General features: G+C 38.4%; 1 protein-coding gene across 1 annotated transcript in view; it reads left to right on the top strand.

Moving 5' to 3' along the window:
• The window catches only part of BCO1 (beta-carotene oxygenase 1), a 433849-nt gene that overhangs the window by 366902 nt on the left and 45439 nt on the right, over positions 1-21508 (top strand). The window contains exon 10 of the mRNA XM_044081793.1: positions 20222-20333. Coding sequence (XP_043937728.1) covers positions 20222-20333 — 112 coding nt within the window. The remainder of the gene's footprint in view (positions 1-20221; positions 20334-21508) is intronic.

The raw sequence follows: 21508 nt of genomic DNA, 5'->3' as shown, positions 1-21508 counted from the left end.
TTCAAAGAACACTTCAAATATTCTAGGTGAAAAATTAAAACTCACTTTTTAGAGCCAACGTCTGCCCTCAGGAATTCAGAGAAAAAGTCTGTCTTGTTTTCCCTTTTCATGGCTAGCCATTAGCATGCAAGTCACTACTCAAACATAGATTACTGGCAACGCAAGTCGCTCAGTATCTCTGCCCTTGCACAAGTTTGACACTTTTTGATATGTATATTGGAGTAGGCAGTGTTCTTTCTTCTTCTATTTCTACACTATTTTTAAACTCCACTTTCATTTTATCTTACTCACTAACTGTAACTTCTGGAGTGCTTTCTATCTTCCCTAATAACTCCTGAATAATTTCCGCCATGTGTTCCTTAACATATCATACATTCTTCTCTTTTTTATCATATCTCTCATGTTTACCCTAGAATACTTTCCTTTATGCTGCCCTTTGGGACTCTTATTGATGCAGTCAGTCTGTGTTTTACAGGATTTCACAATGTATTTCATTTTTTGCCAGGTAATAAGCAATTGCAAAATTTCATTACATACAAGATACAGTTGCAGGATTAAGTGTGATATGCAGAGAGCAATTTTACATATAATAGGATGGGTCAAAACAAAGGAAATGTGTGTGTATTATACTGGCATCTGATTCGACAAAGGCACTTGTTGCTATTTTTTTTCTTTCACATGGAAGAAGAAGAATTTAATTTTAAAGAGCAGCTCAGCTTAGGCCTAGTGACTTTCATACAACTCAGTTAAAAAATACTTACATTTTTTATGGCAGTAAAGAACTGGTGACTGTGCTAATTATGCCCTGTCTGCACCAGCAAGACAAACATACTGATGTTAGTAGAAGCTGGTGCTGGATAGGGAGTGCTAGAAGAATCTGACAGGGATCATGTAAGTGACCTACTGGACTGAATATCCTAATATTATATCTGCTACAAAACACAGTATAAGGCAAGAGCTGTTAGAATTTATTTAATTTTCTCAATTTAATTGTTTGTATATGCAAATCATACATACTCAGTGTCTCTTGTATTACTGGTCCAGAAAAATTGCATTCCAGTGTTTATTTCCTGGAACTCTTATGTTTTAAAATGTAGTTTAAAGAAGCTTTTCCTCCTAACCACATGGTTCTGTATTGACACCATAACCTAGATCAGTGTACATTTATTTATTTATTATTTATTTTTATTTTTATTTTACATTTGTTGACCTGGTTAGTCCAACTGAGCTAAGTAGCTCTTTTTCAGTGGAGGCCCGAGGAGAAAAGCTCCACAGTTTTACAGTTTTAGTGTTAACCGTGTCAGCGAGTTAGTGTTGCATACAATGAAATACATTTTATCAGAAAAATAATAGTGGAAAAAAAACATAATAAGCATACATAAGAGAAATTATTCGATACAACTATGTTCAATAAACAGTGAAAAGAGTTCATAGTGTATGTAGTTATTTCAGAGATAAAAGGCTTCCTTTAGTTATCATACACTTTAGCCACAGGATAAAAATGAATACTTTAGGCAATGAGTTTCATAGCTCTGCTATCGAATGGTATACTGATACAGGATACTATATATAGAATCAGCAGACAATGTCATTTAAACATTATACCGTTCATTTACATCCAGGCATATGCTATATTCATTTAAGGCACACATAAAGAAAAGTTACATACATGTGTTTTAACTGCATGTTACTAAACTGCCTTATGCCTTCCATGTCTGCCTTTGCTTTACTGGGTAAGCTGTTTTCAGTTGTAGCTTATTTTTCCTCCATTTTTCATAGGCATTTGCTTTTGCTTTACAATGTGTTATTGAATTCCATTGTTGGTGTGACCCTACTGCTTTTTCCAGTTGTCCACTACCATATGTGTGAAAATATTTGCCACCTTGTCCTTAATCAATGCATTGTCTTTCTAAACAAGTTTACTCAAGAGAAAAATTATCCACTGTTTTTAAACAGAACAGGAACAATGAAGTAAAGCCAAATTTAGTAGACATTTGGAGTTCATTATATTCATAAATATTTTCAAAGGGACTTGAGGGAATTCTGATAAAAGATCATGGTACCATTATTTAAAATACCCAAAACTTCATGAAGTTTACATTTTAATAAGGAATGCGGGGCATTAGGGAACTTCCTATATTGTTAGAATGGTGACAGTGATCTGAGATGTTTGCCAACATTTTCAAAAAAATGTCTTTCTTTTTCACCCACAAAATGTTTTTTCTACTTTTGCCATGGATATCTTATAAAACAAAAAACGAAAGTTCCAGATTTTTTTTTACCTTCCCTTCAAGATGCTTGTAGGTCCACTGAAACATGATGAGATAACTGCTTAATTCATTATATTTTTTAAAGTAATATAGTCCTTTGTCATCATGGGGAAGTAATAGATTCAAGTAAGAAGCTCAAGATCTGTCAGTCATCTAGGAGCCTGAGTAACATAATCCCATATTTGTATTTATTATCAGTGGTAGCGTTGTTGCCTCGCAGCAGGAGGTTCTCCTGCTCTATTCTTGGCTAGGATTGGGAATGCCTTCTGTGTGGAGTCTGCATGTCCTCCCCGCGGTCGAGTGGGCATTCGAAAGACACGTGTTGAATGGGCGTGCCTTTGTTGAAGGTTGGGCGTTGGGCTGGCAACTCGACACCATAAAAACCAACTGCCAATCATTAGCAGACCGGAGTTCCGCTGTGGCGACCTCTAACTGGGAAAAGCCAAAAGACAAACAATATCAGTCATAAAAAAATATTTGATTTCTTAAAACTAGACAGAAGTGTGTTTGTATTGCTTGACCAGATGTGGTAAGTTTTTCCATAATGTAGTAGACACTTGGCCTGATTCCAAAATACTTGCTCTCAGTGCAAGTGATGACTTTTGGTCTTTTGTCTTAGGATATGTGGAACCTGCCCTTGGTGTAAGCCTGATTATAGATAGGCTTTACACCAAAGTAAGTCGCTTACACTGAGAGGAAATCTTTCAAAATGAGGGCAGATTTAAACTGAGAGCAACTCTTTTGGAATCTGTCCCATTGTCACAAACCAGTCCCTTAATTTCACACCATTTAGTTTTAGCAGCAGATCATTCTTACTATGGTGTTAACTGTATGGGTCATATGTACCATATGAGTCAGACTGAAAACCAGGCACTGATCACCACTCAGGGTGCTATGTAATTCTAATAAGATTTAGAATATCCTCATCCTATATCTGTTGCTGTTTTTACATGAGAGTTCTTTAAACTTGTTCTTATAAAAAAGTATTTCAGTAAACACGGAAGAAGTTGCATTGCTCTCTAATTGACCACATGACTGTTACATATAGTGGCATAAGTACTTCTTTTATTGAGATATTCCCTGACAAGAGCTATCTCAGATGCCTTCTTTACCACTGTGGAGGCATTTTGATCATAGCTACAATTACCATACATGTGTGCCTCAGTCTAGGTCAGTGCTGTTTTGAGTAGTCAGCCATTAAATTGTATAATCTAAATTCAGAGCAACCTTCCCAAGGCATTTATTGTTTTAATCTGGTCCATTTTATTTGAAGCTGGCTTATTCAAGCCTGAGTCATCAAATCTGCCTAAGACAACTCAACTCATAACCTGCTGTTACAATGTGCAACTTCAGGCTACGTTGTGTTATTTAGGTTGAAAGGAGTGAAGCCTCCTGGGAGGAGGTTGTTGGGAGCAAGCCTTCTAGAAAAAAATACTGGTGTCTTTCCAAAGCCATTTATAACAGATGGATCATATTTTGAATAAAGTGGACTTAATTACATATACCAAGACCCTTCCCAGAGTCAATCCTCCCACAACATTGAATCTGTGGTGGTGGTAACAATGGTTCCCACCTCGCAGTCATTCGCATACTCTGGCTTCAATAGATAGTCACCCACTATTGCCATAAAAAGAAGCTTCCAAGTTGTAAAGAAACTTAACACTTAGCACTATGGAACTGTATTGGTCACATGAGCTGTACTGTAGAGTAACCCCCCCCAAAAAAAAATTTAAAAACTGTCTCTGCCTGTCTGTTAAGTAAACTGTTTTTGATCCAGGTAATTACATAGCAGTTAAATTTTATTGTTTAATAACTTATCCAGAATGCCAGCATGTGGGATTGTGTATAGTGTTTTGGCCTTGTTGTGTTGCTGAATTAACTGTCAGACCTTCATCACTAGCAGCTGTTATTTTTTCAAATATTGCTACCATCCTCAAAAACAGGATCTTCCCTTCATGAATCCATACTGATCTTGTTGTAAGAGCAAGAAATCATCCATTTTTGTCTGTAATAGATTAAGGGTATCTGTTTAAGAAGTGTGCATTTCAAACTAAGTAGGCCCTTTTCGTTAACAGGAACTACCACTCCTTGTTTCCGTATTCCAATATTTTCGATTTTCAGTAATCTATTGAAAGGTATTCAAGAAGTCTGACAATGGTATTTTTGAATTTTATAGGAAAATCCATGGAATATTAATGGGTTCCACAGAGTGAGTGCTGCTGATTTTATTTAGGGCTATCTCTATAAGTGCTGTTTTCTCCCACGTCTTAGCTTCATTTCACTTACATTTTTTTTGCTGTGTTATAAATGATGCTGTCTGACAGTGGTCTTAGAGGATTAAAGAGCTGTTAACAATCTGTTTCTGCTTTCTTCTTCAGCAAAGTTATTTTCAAGCTAGGACCATTTTGTTTTAACAGAAAAGTTTGAGACTGCAATATACTTCTAAGCAGAGCATTTGTTTTTTTTCTGTCACTTTAAATGTAGTGTAAAGTAACTACAACATTTTTTTCCTGTGGAGAAATTGTTTGTTTTTCTTTGACTAGGGCTGGCATATTTAAGTGCTTTCTGTGTTTTTTTTTTTTTTTTTTTTGTCAAAAAAGTAACTTTTGTAGACTGGTAGTATTTACCACCAAATACTGCTTGTATTTCCCAGGAAAGAAGCACCATTTTTGTTTGATCATGGAACAGACTACCAATCCCACATTCAGTCCTTATTCTAGACACAAAAAGAAAAAGTTAAGCAAACAGCCTTTGCCACCACAGCAGGCTAGCAGTTTGCACAGGTGCAGGTAGATGACTCTGTTGTAGCCATTTTTTGTACCTCAGAACATTCATCTTTTACCATGAATCCCTGTGGTGTAGCACTTACAGCCACTAAGGACCAGGGATTAGCCACATTCTATGTGGCTGTTGGGAGTCCCCTCAGTGGCAAGGGAGAGCCACACTTGTTGGTCCTGGGGAAAGGAACAGAGAAGGTTTCTTTGTTGTGTCAGAATGCTGCACCCATCTCTGGAGAAGCAGCAGATGCCATAAGTAACATGATTGACCCCACTTTTTCCTGTCAGAAAGAAGCTGAAAACCAAGCATTTATCTATCCCAACTCAATTTTTTTTGCATAGGAGTAGATTACTTGGCCTGGCTCATTTTTTATTCAGGCTATTGATCCTTCTTGTAAATGTTTCTGGTAAAAGAAAGAGGGATTCCTCTTTTCCCAAAGAGATTCAAGATTCTGAATCTGAACAGAAAGATGCAGGGATGAATACAGTTTTTTTTTCCACAGATTTCAAACTCATTGGAGAGCAGTGTCTGTTCCTCCCTGTGAAGGTCCTAGTTCTCTGAGACTATGGCTGAAATGTGCCAGTGTTTTCAGTGGAAAACACTGAGGCTCATCAGTCTGTCAGAAAATACTATTTCTTACTGGAGGATTTTCCAGAACCCATACCTATTCCTCCTGTTTTGTGTGCTTTCGAGGATGTGTGTGTTACTGCCTGCATTTTTCTGAGAGTCAGCCATCCACCCCTAAAAATGCAGATAAGCTGTATAAAGTTCATCAGCTTTTTAAATTTTTATATGTTATTCCCAAACATGATCCAGCTTCTATTAGCTTTAGTTGATCCACTGCTAAACAGTTAGTTAATTCCAATCCTACTCTTTATGATAAGGATGGGAAAATTATTATTTATGGGGAAAAGTGTATAATTCTGCAACTTTGATACTCAGAATTTTGAATTGTCAGGCTTCTGTGTTAGTTTGTTCTGACAAATTGTGAAAGTATGAGGAATGTTATATCTGCATTTTCTTATTGTGAAGAAAAATCTGCTTTAAATAGCATAGTTTCTTCTTGTTGCACAGGCCACTAGTTGTTTGCAATGTGTGTGCATAACTCTGACACTTTTTTTCCAGGGTTATAGCTACTGGTACTGTTTTAAGGAGGTTTGCATGGCTGCATTCTCAGGATCTCCCAGATGATGATAAAAATGAGATTTCAAATTATCCCCTGGATAGAGATTTAGTGTTTGGAAACTGCTGTAGATGAAAGGAGCAAGCTGTTTCAGGGAATGTTTAAGATTTTTCAGCCCACCTTTTCCAAATTGTCCAAGGGATTTAATATCTCCTTATCCAGTTTTGACAAAAAAACAGAACAGGGTTAGTAAAATTCAGGTGAAATATGTTTTAGAAAAAATGGCAGGGGGTTATAAAAAGAAGTCTTGGACCTCCAAAAAGCAAGAACAGTCCAATTAAGTCTAAATGACTATTCAAGAGACTTGTGACCCCCCCCCCTCCCACCTTGGCCCCTTTTATTCCAGTAAGTCTGTATCTCTATTTTTCCTCTTTAGCAAGAGATAGTTTCAGAAAAAAAATGAGTTCTGAAAGTCATTCATTAAGGTTACAAGTGGCAGTGGGATAAAATTCCTCTTTTCTGAGGGTCTTTCCTTATCATCCAGATCAGACTGTTTTGTTTCCATCTGTTCTTCATCACGCTGTTCCCCAAGGAATGATAGAACTGGTTCCTCCTTCCCAGGTGGGGAAGGGTGGTTTTTCTTCAAGGATGCTTCTAGTGCCAAAGAAGGAAAGAAAATGTTTGGAGACCAGTTCTGGAATTTTCTTTCCTAATCTTGTTTGTGATTGTGCCCAAATTCAAAATTGTGTCACTTCACAAACTGTTAGCTATACTTCCTCCTTCAAGTTTCCTGGTAACACTAGACTTAAAAGAGGCTTATCACATCCCTATACATCCAGAGTTCCAGACTTCACATGTTTCTTAAATTTTTGTGTGTCTGGATCACATTATCATTTCTCTGCCGTACCTTTTAGACTATCCACTGCACCAAGAATGTTCACAAAGTATCTCTTTCTAGTTATAGCTTGTTGCAGGCTAAAGGATATCCACAGTTTTCCACATTAAAATGACTTGCTTATCTTTGCAGATGTTTTTTCAAAGTGTCAGGAATCTTTCTCTTGGGTGGGTGATCTTTTTATAAGCTGGGATTCCAAGAGAACATTCAAAAGTCTTTCTTGACTCCCTCACACAGGATTGTGTTCCTGGGATGTCAGCTAGATACCAGAGTTCAAAGAGCTTTTCTTCCATAGGAAAAAATAGATCTTTATTTAGATTTTTTTCTAAGGTTTTCCACTCAGACTTCAGTCACTGCTAGGGAGTACCTCAGGACTTTGGATCTCATGGCATCTGTGAATCGTATGATACCCTGGCAGGACTCCACATGAGAAAGATACAGTGGTATCTGAATTCTCTTTGGTCCTAGCATCAACATGTCATCTTTTCAAAATCCAAATGCTGGGGTTTGTCAGAAGAAAAATATTTTGGTGCAGACAAGATATTCTAAAATTCAGTTCTCCACCTTTCCCTCCCTGCTTCAAAGCAGTCAGTCACCACAGATACTTTGGAGTTTATGTGGGGAGTTTCAGGATGGATAAAAGTGCAGGGGATGTAGAACACCATGGACAGATGCAAGCATATAAATATCAAGGAGACACTTGCCCTGATCAAGGCACTCAAATCACTGAACCATCTTTAGTCCCCAGGACATCTTCAAGTGGTTACAATCAATACCGCATTCATATGCTACATCAACAAGCAAGGGGAACCAACTAATACACCCTTTGCATGCGAGCCATATTACCTTAGGATATAGCTTCAAAGCACTGTCTCATTGAACAGGCATCCTGCATTCCATCAGAGGAAAATTGTGTGAGAGACGAGCTGAACAAGACCAGGGTAGACCCTCATGAATGATAATTAGATTGGGGGTCTTCCCACAGATGTATCAAATCTTGGGACTTCCTCAAGTAGAACTCTTTGCCTCCTCTCTGAAAAATCAACTGTCAAGATTCTGTTTCAGGACTCCATGCAAGAAGGCCTGGAAGAAGGATGCCTTTTCTTTTCATTCAACTGGAGTGTTCTTGTATTCGGGTCCACCCTTTCCACTAATATCCAGGTTACTTCTGAAGATTCAGAAGGAATCCCCAAGATCATTGTGGTGACTACCATGCAAGCAGCAATGGTTCTCCCATCTTTTGGAAATTGCCAGGGGTAATTACCACAAGCTTCCTCACAGACTGGATCTATTCATGGACGTGTTTGATACACCCCAACATCAATCATCTTCAGTTGACTGCCTGGGTGATAGGAGCCTAATTCCTCTCAGACACCTGTTTTCTGAGGTTGTGTAGCAGGTACAAATGGAGGCAAGAAAGCCTGCAAAATTAAAATCATATGTTGGAAATGGAAATAGTTTTCTAGCTGGTGCCAAAACATAATCGGCACTCATTCAGGGCTAGTTGTTCTCTGCTTTTATAGTATTTGTGTGAGTTACTTTCCTGTGGCCTTTCTTGTTCTTCTATCAAGGTTCATATATCAGCCATTTCAGCATGTCTACCCATGGAGCCTCCTCTTTTTAAAACAGTCTGATGTCAAAATGCTGTTGAAAGGGGTTTTACATAAGAGGCCTCCAAGAAAACTGGTGATCCCTCCCTGAGAACTTAATTTTGTGTTAGAGAAGCTAATACTTGTGCCCTTTGAACCAGCTAATCTGTATTACTTGAAGTTCTTAACATGGAAAACGGTTTTACTGATTGCTCTGACCTCTGCAAGGGCATCTGAGTTGCAAGCTGTTATGGTGAGTCAACCCTATCTCATTTTCCATAGGGATAGGGTTTGTTTGAGTACTAATCCTTTTATGCCTAAAGTGGTGTCTGAGTTTATTTTAAGCCAAACTATCCATGTCCTTATTTTCTTTTCTGAACCTAAAAATGAGGGAGAAAGGATACTTCATACCTTGCATGTCCACAGACAACTGGGGTTCATAAGGATAGGGTTTGTTCGAGTACTAATACTTTTATGCCTAAAGTGGTGTCTGAGTTTATTTTAAGCCAAACTATCCATGTCCTTATTTTCTTTTCTGAACCTAAAAATGAGGGAAGAAAGGATACTTCATACCTTGCATGTCCACAGACAACTGGGGTACTATCTTATCAGAACTAAATCTTTCAGATCTTCAGATCAATTATTCGTTTCTTGTGAAGGCAAAAAGGGGCAATCTGTGACAAGACAGACAATTTCCAAATGGTTGTCTAAGATTATTACCATTTGTTATATTCCGCATAGCAATTCTGTTCCAGGCAGGGTCAAGGCCTGCTATACCATGGCCTTGGCTTCATCTGTGTCTTTTTGGAAAGAGTTGTTGTTTTTTATGAGTATTCTGAAGCTGCTGCTTGGTCCTCTTTACACACTTTTAGAAAGCATTATAAGATTGATTCCTTCAGACGTTCTAGATCAAGCTTTGTAAGGACCATTCTCCAGGGACCTGGACTCTCTGTCTTTCCACCTCCCAAATATAGTTAGCTATAGTAATCTACCTATATAGTTAAGGCTCCTGCAACAGCGATCAATATGATGAACATATTACACTTGTGTAAGTTGAATTTACCAAAACATTGATGCATTCCTCATTAGTTTGGCTCACATTTGGAGGGAACGAGCTTGTTTAGTACAAATGTGCTCTTTTGCACAGTTATATACATTTGCTGATATTGGTATTTATATTATTTACACTAAAAATCCACCAAAGGCGCCAAAAAGTCACTAATAAAACAGTCAAGATACCCAAACGAAGCGGAGTCCAAGCACAAGAAGTAGTTGTCACGGTTTTATTGAAGAAAATAATAAACTGTACATTAACGTCTCCCTGATACTCGAAAAGTACGTTTTAATTTAAAAACACTTCATCAGATGCGGACTGAATACTAAATGTGCAAAATCTATACCCCCACCTACTTACAACCCTCAACTAATTAACCAATAAAGTTTCAAATACAACGAACCATCAGTAAAACACATACGAATCAATAAATTCAATATATTAAAATGTGACAATAACAAAGGCATACCCCATGTAAAGTGACGCATGTGTGCATTTAAAAGCAAAAATTAAGATAAAATCGCTTATTAAAAAAAAAAATAAATGCAGGTTTAATATAAATAATCCGTTTTAAAAGCTGTGAGAAAACTTGACATTTAGCTCCCTCTAGTGCCAATTCAACAAAGTGCATCACTAATAAAAATTATGTAAAATCAGATCCAAGGCATGTAAAAAAAACATTTCATTATAAGAATGCAACACATGATTAGATGACCCGTTTATGAACAAGCATTTTTCATATTGAACTTGATTTTTCAGAAAACAAAAACTCAAGTGAAAGATTTAAATTAAGAGCACCAAAGTTTTTTGTGGTAGTGTACAATGAGAGGGGTTGGTCTATAGCTTAGCAGATCTTAGTTTAAGCACAGGAGGTATCGATATGTGGTAATTTAACCCAGGCAATTCATTAGCCTAAAGACTGATTTGCCACCTTAGCTCCCTATATTCGATTCTCTCCTCCCATAGACCAATGTGTTGATTGACTGCTTAATGTATGAAGGGAAGATGAATGATTTCTTAAGAGACTCAAGTAGGTATTCTAGTGTTTCAAGGAACGAAATTAATATAGCTTACAGAAGGATAGATATGGTATTAGAGGACTTATTTTTGGAAGGTTGATAGACCAGAAAACATTAAACTATTTAAAGGTAGAAAAAACGAGAATGCCCACAATGTTCGGTATCCCCAAAATACATAAAAATGAGATGGACCCACCACTAAGAACCATTGATTCAGCAGATGGTTGGAAGACCTTGCCTCTGGCTAAATATGTCGACACAATATTAAAAGGCTTGTGGTTAAAAAGAAAAAATATCTTGAGGGAGTCATAGGATTTTTTAAGATGTTTAAAGCATGACCATTTTAGGTAAAATATGTCCTTTTTAACCACAGATGTGGTTAATTTATTTTATAGTATACCTCATTTAGAGGGTCTTAGTCTGTTGGAAGAAATAATTTTTTAGGATACTTTCACACACAATGAATGTACAGTAGTGATGCAGTTAATGGATTTAGTACTGAAATATAATTGTATTTATTTTAAGGGGGAATTCTTTCGCCAGACAAAAGGGGTCACAATGGGTGCAAGAATCTAGTCTTGGTTTGATGGGAGGAAAAATTAGTTTTAAATTCTATATACAGTCAAAGTTGGATTTTATATAAAAGATTTTTAGATGACATCTGTATTTTATGGGTTGGGTCAGAAGAAGAAGTAAGTGATTTTATAGTTTTTTTAAATAGTACTACTGACTTTCTGGATTTCACATACAAGGTTAGTCAGGAAAAGTTACAGTATCTTGATGTTGGGATTTACAAGGAAAATAATGGATTCAATTCAAAAATTTACAGAAAAAGTACATATTCGAAGTCATATTTACATTTTAATAGCGCACACCCCATGCATTATAAGAAAAATAAAGTTAAGGGGCAATATATTAGATCATGCAGAATGATGTCTAACAATGCTGAATTTTTGAAAGAGATGTTTTTTTTTTTTTTTTTTTTTTTTTTTTTGAGGCATTTGTTTAAAGCTAGAAATTATCCAGAATGGCTGATTGATGAGGTGGAAAAAGAAGTAAGTGAAAGGAGGGTAGATAAATTCAAACCTATCTTGGGAATTAATATTCAGAATGAAAGCAATGATTAATGGGCAAATCAGGAAAATGTTGGTAAGGCTTTGATAAGAGTTTAATGCCAGTTCCAATATGATAAGAAGATACTTGACACAAAATGGAACAGGTTTATTGCTTTTAAGGATATCCAAGGGCAAATTAAAAGTAGTGTTTAAAAATTCGTGTAGTTTGAAAAATTTGACAGAATATGACCCTGAACAGAAAAGAATGACAAAAAAAGAGAGGTGGAAGTTTTAAGTGTGGGCATTATACTCAGTGTGGGTACATTGTGAACAAAGAAAGTATATATTTGGAAAGCAGGAATATATGGTTAAGGGGAAGAGAGTACAGTAATTGTGAATCTAGTGGGCTTGTCTATTTGGCTGTGTGTCAGGACTGCCAGGCTTTCTATGTCGGAAAGACTGAGCGTAAACTCAGAAGAAGGATTTATGAACATCTTTATGACATTCAGACCAAAAGGGATACCAATGCTTTATATAAGCATAAACAGGAATGTAGCAATCCTCATTACTTATTTTTTGTAATAGAATGTGTAAAAATCGATGGAAGGGGTGGTCTATGGGAGGAGAGAATCGAATATAGGGAGCTATGGTGGCAAATCACTCTTTTGGCTAATTAATCACCTGGGTTAATTGACCATATATCGATAGCTCTCTTGCTTAAACTAAGATCTGCTAAGCTATAGATCAACCCCCTTCATTGTACACTATCACAAAAAACTTTGTTCTTAATTTAAATCTTTCACCTGAGATTTTGTTTTTTGAAAAATTAAGTTCAATATGAAAAATGTTTGTTCATAAGCAAACGTGTCATCTAATCATGTGTTGCTTTCTTATAATGAAATGGTGTTTTTTTTACATGCCTTGGATCTGATTTTACATAATTTTTCTTAGTGATGCACTTTGTTGAAATGGTACTAGAGGGAGCTAAACGTCAAGTTTCCTCACTAAGCTTTTAAAACGGTTTATTTATAATAAACCTGTATTTATTTCTTTTTTATAAGCAATTTTATCTTATTTTTTGCTTTTAAATGCACACGTGCATCATTTTACATGGGGTATGCCATTGTTATAGTCACATTGTAATATATTGACTTTATTGATTCTTATGTGTTTTACTGATGGTTCGTTGTATTTGAAACTCTATCGGTTAATTTAATTAGTTGAGGGTTGTAAGTAGGTGGGGGTATAAATTTTGCACATTTAGTATTCAGTCCGCATCTGATGTAGTGTTTTTAAACGAAAACGTACTTTTCGAGTATCAGGGAGACATTAACGTACAGTTTAATATTTTCTTCAATAAAACCGTGACAACTACTTCTTGTGCTTGGACTCCCCTTCGTTTAGGTACCTTGACTGTTTTATTTATATTATTGTCTATTTGTTGTCTTAGATTACTTCTTGTTAATTGTTATTGTTTTTATATGTTGCTGGAAGATTTGCAGAATAAAAATGTCATTATACTTTGTGACGCTGTCTCTACTACATATGGGAATGAAGTTGAATTGAATTGAATTGATATTAGCTATAACAGTAGTAAATACTGTCCTCATTTTATAAGTTCTAGCTTGGATGTGAGATCTCCTTTTGCAAAAGCAGAATGACCACCTTGCCTTTCACATAGTCTGCATCAATAATAGGTACTCTACCCCTTAATATTTAGAACAGAAAAGATATCCTCAAGTTTGGTGTCTGTGACAGTACACATTTAAGTAAACTATAGGTTCATAGAGTCCTACTTACTGAGCTGTTGATCTACAAGGATCTTAAGAATCCAAGCCTTACATTCCATTGTAGTTTTTAGCTCTTATATTTTGTATATAGATAACCAGAAGTGGGCCAAACAAGGATAGGCTGGAACATTTACATGTTTCCCTATCCATGAGACACAAAGGTGCTAAACTGGGTGTGAATTTGCCGTTACTCCTATTTTCATCCAGCTGAAAGAAGTACTGTGCTTTATGTGATGTGGAAAATTGTTCCGTAGAATGGTAATCCCTTTGAAAAATATCCATACTTCCAGAATGTTCTATATTTATTTTGCAAAGAAGATTAGCTCCGCTTGACTTGCAACTATGTAATAGGTCTGACAATACAGTCTCTGTTGAAACTCTATACACAAAGTAGAGGTTGCCTTTCAGTAGCCTTTATTATGCTGAGATGAGCGGCAAGGCTTTTAGATGGTCTCTATAGCTTTTATGATTTAGGCCCTTGTATTTTTAGTGAGAAGGTGTTGTGGTCATTGCAGTTTTGACAATTGTCTGGGCAAGTACATACCAAAAGAGGCATTATCCTCAGTGATCAGCCTAATGAGTTCTGATTACAGTGGAGTGATTATATACCCCTAGGTCTGGAAGCAATACCTTTAGATATAAGCTCTGTGATGAAAAAGGGCTTCATTATAGCAATGGAAGTCTGGTGATCAAAGGACATTTCGTTCTTTACATATGTTTCCAGATCCATAACAACTGTGGGATCAATTTTCTGGGTTGTGCTGTCAGTGTAATAATTACAAAGGGAGTTATGCTTGCCAAAGGATATGCTTAAACATTTCTTGGCATTTAGTTTTAGTCCATAGTTTTTACACCAGCTATGTGTTTCAAACAGGCCATCTTGGAAGATCTTGGCATCCTCTGAAGAGTTTATGATGGCACCAAGTCTTAAGTCATCTGTATACTTGGCCAGCTACAAACCATTAATATTAGTTTTGACCTCTGGGAAGGTAAACATCAAAGAGAAGTAGTCAAAAGGCTGAACCTGGGATACACCACTAGTGGCAGGTCTTGTGGAAGAGGTAGAAAGAACAGCCCACCCTAACTTCCTGGGTTCTGATTGTGAGACAGTTTGCTATATTATGAGTTACAAAAGGATTGGTATTTGGCTGTGAGAGTTTATATATGATACCAGAGTGTGAGTTAGCATCCAATGCCTTTGTGAGGTGTAGATATGCAGAGTGCACTATTTTGCTCTCATCCATTGCTTCAGTAACGTTTTCAAAGAAGTCAACAAGCTTAAGTAGGCAGGACCTGCCCTAGATGAATCTAAACTGGCTTGAGTTCAGAGTCTGTAGGTTACATATATCATTATTTATTAATTCCATCGTGATCCTGTTCATAGCCGTAGAGATGATACCACCTGTTCCTAGCCCTACAGATGATACCAGTCAGGCTTATGGGTCTGTAATTACACAGGACCATTGAAGCCCCACCTTTGTGCAAGGAAATGATTGTTGCCATCCTCCTCCATTCGTCCAGCATGAAGCCTATTTTAAGGCTGATGTTGAAAAACTTCTGTAGTGGCTCTGACAAATAATGTTTCAGTCTGACCAGTATGCAGCCTGGACGTTAACTGACCCTATAGATGTAGTGCTGTTGGCCTTAATACTTTGAGAGCTTGTTCTTGGGTGATTTGAGTGGGGGGGGGGGGGTATGTGTGGGTATGGGATATGAAAATATTGGAGGGGAGAGGGAGTGAAATTTGAGATAAATTTTGTCTGCTAGAATACTGGTTATGTATTGTTTCTCTGAGTATGTGGTATAATTTACTGTTGCCTCTGCACAGTACTGGGTACTGTTGATGAGAAATGTAACTTAATTAGAGTAAGCTTTGTCATTATCCTTCACATGGGTGGCTGTTGCCTCATACCTGGCTTTAGTTGACTTAATCATGACACAGAGTGGAGTGGCTGCAGCCCAACAGCCTGTGCCATGAGCCACCCCTTACTTTAGCAAAAGCATTTTTGGCATCTTAAGAGTCAGATTTATTTTTAAGTGCAATAAGTTTTTCCTTTTATTATAATGCTTGTTTATATCTGGAATTCTAGCATAGGAGTTTATTTTTGAATTTAAAATTAACATTTATTTCTGAATGTGGACCAGATGGCTTAGTGGTTAAGGTCTTTGCTTTCCATGCACAAGGTGCAAGGTTCGATCCTGACCTCCAACCAGTGCCTGTTTGGAGTTTGCATGTTCTCCCTATGTCTCCGTGGGGTTTCTCCCATGTCTGAAAAACATGCTGAGTGTTTCCATCTCAAACTCACCAATGAATGGAGCTGTGGGCAGCAGCACAGACTCTACATGGTGCCCCTATAGGGGGAAGAGTTGTACAGACCAACCGTTTTGGGCATTTACTGTAGTGCGCAGTATCCTCAAGATAGGAGAACAGGGATCACAGACTGCATGCTGTGGCAGGGCTAGCCACTCAACGGTGTAAAATATGGCTCTAGGTTATTTGGTCATGTTGACTAATGTCGCCATAAATGGGCATGGGTAGTTACCGGTGATAAGTGGGTTGAGGACCTGGCCTACTCTGACCCACGCCAGAACCCTTGCTAATGGTGGGAGGGGTATATGTGCCCCTATTGGCCAGTGTGTGCCTGACATAAAGCCCAGCAGCCCTGGGTCAATAAGCTACTGGCTGGCCAGTGTCTAGTTGCCCAGCCTAGGTTACCTGGGATAGCTCTATGGAGCGAAAGCTGAATGTAAAACCAACCAACCTGCCAAACATGAACTGAGAATTGCCACGCTTTAATGTAGGTTCACTGACAGGACGCTGCTTGAAACTGGATGACATGATGATATGGAGGAGGCTGGACATCCTATGTATCCAAGAGATGAGACGGAAGGACAGTGCAGCAAAGCCACTTGGCTTGGGATCCAGAGTCCACTACTCAGGTGGAGGGCAGGGTAGAAATGGTGTAGGAATTGTGGTGAGAGAGAGACTTCAGAAGGCAGTAAGGGATATCATCAGAATTAATGACAGACTCATGGCAGTCAGACTCTAGGGCAGTATTCAGAATCTCAGCCTATGCCCCACAGCAGGGTTGTGATATTGAGGAAGAGTGCATTCAGATTGCAAGACCTACTAGATAAAGCGGGACAACATGAATTGGTGTTGATAATGGCTGACTTGAATGCGCATATCGGGACAGACAGAACAGGATATGAGGACTGCCTGGGTCCACATGGGTGGGGCAGCAGGAATAAAGATGGAGAAGCCATTCTAGACTTTTGTCTGGCAAATGGCCATTTGATAGTAGTAGTAGCTGCAGAAGTCTAGAATGGTTCAGAAAGAGAGACAGTTACAAGATCACATAAAAGAGTAGTCAACATGCAACTCAGGTAGACTTCCTCCCAGTAAGGAAAAGGCACTGGGGTAGAATCCATGATTGTAAGGTCATCCCCAGTGAAACAGCCTACAGCATAAACCACTAGTTGCCACAATCAGCTGCAAGCAGTGGTCAGGCTCTAAGGTCAACAGAGACCAGGCTGAAGGCCTGGAAGTTGACTGGAGAGAAAGTACAACAGTTCAAGGAATTATTCAGGGCTCTATCACCTCAAGAAGATGAGGAATCGGTGGAGTTGAAGAAGAATGGCAGCGCCTAAATAGCATATGTTAGGACTACAGAAAAGATATGTGGTCGAGCCAGGAATTGAAATAAGGTACATAAGAAAGCTGGTGGTAGTGGAATGCAGAAGTCCAGGAAGTCATCAAAAGAAAGAAGGAGTGCAGGAAGAAGTGGGAGATAGAAAAGACTGACCAGGCTAGGAAGGACAACTGGTTGGCTAACAAAGAAGCTAAGAAAGAAGTTGGAATAGCAAAGAATAGGGCTTCAGAGGCACTGTACCAACTTCTGGAAAGTGACTCGGTAAGGGGCACAAAGAAACTATATCAGGTTGTAAGGCAAAGACAGAAAGATAAAGAAGATAGTCTGACACCCCTCATAAGGGATGCCAGCAACAACCTGCTCTCACCAGTCCTGAGGACATCAAAGGCAGATGGAAGGAGTATTTCCAGCAGCTTCTGAATGAAGAAAACCCCACAGAAGCTGTACTTCCCCAGAAACAGCCTACAATGAGAGAAGAAGAGGACCCCCCCCCCCTAGAAGATGTAAGAACAGCACTAAGGAAGATGAAGTCAGGGAAAGCAGCGGGCTCAGATGAGGTCACAGCAGATATGATAAAGATGCTGGGTGAGATAGGGGAGAAATGGCTCCTGAGGGTACTAATAGCAGTGTGGAGAGAAAGGCGTATCCCAGATGACTGGAGAGTAAGCATACTCGTGCCAGTGTACAAGAACAAACAGGACATCCACAACTGTGGGCAGTACAGAGGCATCAAACTCCTATCACATTTCTGGAGAGAGGATGATTGATAAACGGATAAGCAGAGTAGTAGAATGTAATATGGGAGATGAGCAGTTTGGGTTCAGATCAGGATGCAGCACAATTGACCCAATGTTTGCATTGAGACAGATGCTTAAGAAGAAGCTACAGATGAGGAGAGAGTCCAACATCTCTTTCCGGGTGGTGAGACACTAAGTTTATGCCAAAATCTGAAGTCCAACAAAGAAGACAGAAGTATCTTGTCTAATATGTTTATGGTTCTGATATTGGCTACTACAACTGAAAGAGCCACTGTTTCCAGAAGCATCTCACATATGGTGCAACACCTAAAATTGCTGCACCCTGTGTGATCAATGACCATTTCATACATATAGCTTGATCCTGCAGTCTTTTTAATCAAATTGTCATGTTTCATTTTCTAACCTTAGGTTGTGCTGGTCATAAATAACTTTACTTACAAATTCTAGTGAGATGAGTATCGTTTTCTGTGTCATCAGTGAATCACAAGTCAAAAGGAAATAGCTAGTGCTTGTAGGGTGTTTTTGGAGCATTAAGGGTATGCCCTTCCACTTGATGTTTTTTTTTAATTTTTTGAACAGCAAGTGGTAATTTAATATAATGATTCTGCCAGATGACCTGCTTTAGTTCTTTTGTGTTTCATCATTTACTTTAGATTTTGAGATCCTCTGTATCAGATATTTGTGGACCTGGTTCTAGTAGTAGATTGCTGTGATACAGAATTGGTAGTCTTGCTGTTAAGTTCATCAGAGAAGAAAAAAAAGTTGTGTGTGGGATAAATATGGAATCAATAGAATCCATATTTGCAGAGTCATTTTCCTCCCAGAAGTCTATGTGATTACACTTAGCCATATAGTAGGGGATCCCATGTAAGCAAGGAAAGAAATGTTTTAAAGTGAAAAATCGATGTATGGCATATAGTTTAAAGGGAAAGATTGCTTAACCATCTGTGGCAGAGGACCTTTTTTTATTTTTTTATTCCCGCTCCTCAACTTGGGGGGGAGGGGTGCCAGGAGACAGTACCAGACACCAGAATAGCTAGCTATACCTCTGTTATAGCAGGCTTAGATGGAGAATGGAGGAGCTGTAAGTGGATGTATTTAGTAAGTTATTAGCAGAAATATATGATTAATAAATCTTGTGATAATAGGAAAAGTAGTATGCTTTACAGATGAAGAGAATAGTTAATATAAGAATAAGAATGTGAAAGTGTAAAAATATTTATTTAAAGAATTTTGAAAACCTAGACATTGTCTGCTCTATTGCTCATCAAGTGCAGACTTCATGAGGAACCCACTCCCACTCTGAGTGCAGTTTGACGACGCTGAACTCCACAACCACGTTTTCCATTGGAAATCACCACCATTGTGGCTTCTAAGTGTGCATTAGCAGTGATTGCTTTCTTTTTCGAGATTTCTCTATGCTTCATGTTTGCTTGACTATATTTGTATTTATTAAGAGGTGTGGGGTAGTGAAGGGAGGCTTCCCCTGGCAAACAATTGTGTTTGGTGAGTTGGTTCCTTTTGCAGTTGTAACGTGATAAGTTACAGTGGAATCCCCAGATAACATATTCACAGGTGAAAGCTGATCATGAAGGAGCAATGAATACACAGGGGAAAAGCCTCCCTGTTAACGTTAGTAATGTCTACTAATCCTAACCCTAACATGCATCTGAATTTAAAAAAGCTCTTCCCATAGCACTACTGCTGTTCAGACAAATTTGAGCTGAATGTGGTCAGGTTATGGGTAGTTCATCAGAAAAGGAAATGTTCTGATGTACTGAGTGGTGATGTGTTTGCAATGTAATGAGGGTTCAACATGTTGTTGTACATATTTTGTATGTTGACCAAGTGACATGTCGACCATTCATTAAATAATCACACGTATAGATAGATAGATAGATAGAGAGAGATACTTGTATAGTACTGACTGCTGCTTGGTCCACTACTTTAAAAAGAATATGCATTGTAAGACTGCATGATGGCAGAGATAGGATGGGATGGCTGGAGGAGAAATCATCTTTCTCTGTTACTTATTAATTATAGAGTTTCTGCAGGTATTCAGAATTAATGGGATCAAAAATTGAATTGCAATGAACCACAAAATCTACCAGTTTGATGCCATCTAATACTGTTTATAGAATAATTTTTCTAATGACTTGTGATAAAGTTTTAGTCTCAGCTTAGGAAGAAGCATCACTTTTTAGCACTTGACACATTGTATCTGCTCTGTTCCACAGATAATGAAGTTTGATATTCAGACAAAACAGAAGTTGACTTGGGAAGAGGAGCACTGTTGGCCTGCAGAACCAGTGTTTGTTGCCGCTCCCAATGGCAAAGAGGAAGATGATGGTATGTCACACATAAATGAACAGTCAATTCAATTGTGTTTGAGCCAATTATTTTCTGATACCCAGTCAGGATCACACTATTGTAGGAGAACCTGTGCCAGCATTCAGTGAACACCAACCATAGAGCTGTGCCAGCATTCAGTGAGGACAAACCATAGACCTAAGCCTGGATAGGACATCATTCCATCATAGGATGCAAAATGTCTCATTTGGTGCCCTGTGTCATTCCCCAATATGGTGCCCCTCTCCTCTTAGGTTGAGGAGTTAAAAATGCAGTATTCCTCAATCTGGCACTCCCCACCTCCTCACCTTAGGAGCAAGCTGGATGTGTTCTACAAAAACTCTAAGTTGAGGAGCACAAAAAGTACCTTTCCCCAATATCCTGTGCTCCTCAGAAGACAGGTCCATTTTTGTATCACTCAACTCTTAAGTTGAGGACCACAAAAAAAGTCCTCTGCTTTAAGACTAAAAGAAAACAAAAAAACTCAATAAAAAACTGTAGCAAACCACTTGCTAAAACTTATACCATAAGTAGCACTGAAGAGCTTCAGCCTCACCACCAAAGCTGATGTTGCAGTACTGACTGGACAGCATCTGTTAATCAATGCTCCCTAACACCTTACACCTGAAGCAGCTGCCCCCTTTATTCCACCTTAGCTATGCCTCTGCAAATACATACGCAAGCCTAACTTTTGTCAGTTTAGTAGGTCACAAATGCATCTATTTGCATGTCCTTGAGATGTGCGAGGAAACTGGATCACACCAGTAAAGACTGACAAAAAATTAGGGGGGAAGATGCAGACCTCACACAAAAGGAGTCCCAACTGGGAACCGAACAACAGAATAAAGTACTTAAGCAGCAATACTAACTGTTGTACCACTTGTCCACCAGTAATGCATTCCATGATTTTTTTTTTATTTGTCCTCACTTGACAGGAACTTCTCATTCTACCTATAGCAGTGGATTCATCTGTAAACAGCGTTTAGGCAAAAGATACAATGGCTACTTCCACTGATCATATGAGCCCCATTTTTTTTCTCACCCCTCATGCCTGCCAACCACCAGCCCTCTTCCATAAATCATGTACACAGACTACAGCCAACGGGAAGGATGTCATCCAGGAGGACATAAAAGGAGATCACTTCCATTCCTCATCATCCTGTCTGATGACCACC

The sequence above is a fragment of the Protopterus annectens genome, chromosome 8.part1 (genome assembly GCF_019279795.1).
Source record: "Protopterus annectens isolate FY-2018-M chromosome 8.part1, PAN1.0, whole genome shotgun sequence".
NCBI classification, from domain to species: domain Eukaryota; kingdom Metazoa; phylum Chordata; order Ceratodontiformes; family Protopteridae; genus Protopterus; species Protopterus annectens.
This window is presented reverse-complemented; position numbering and strand designations above follow the sequence as displayed.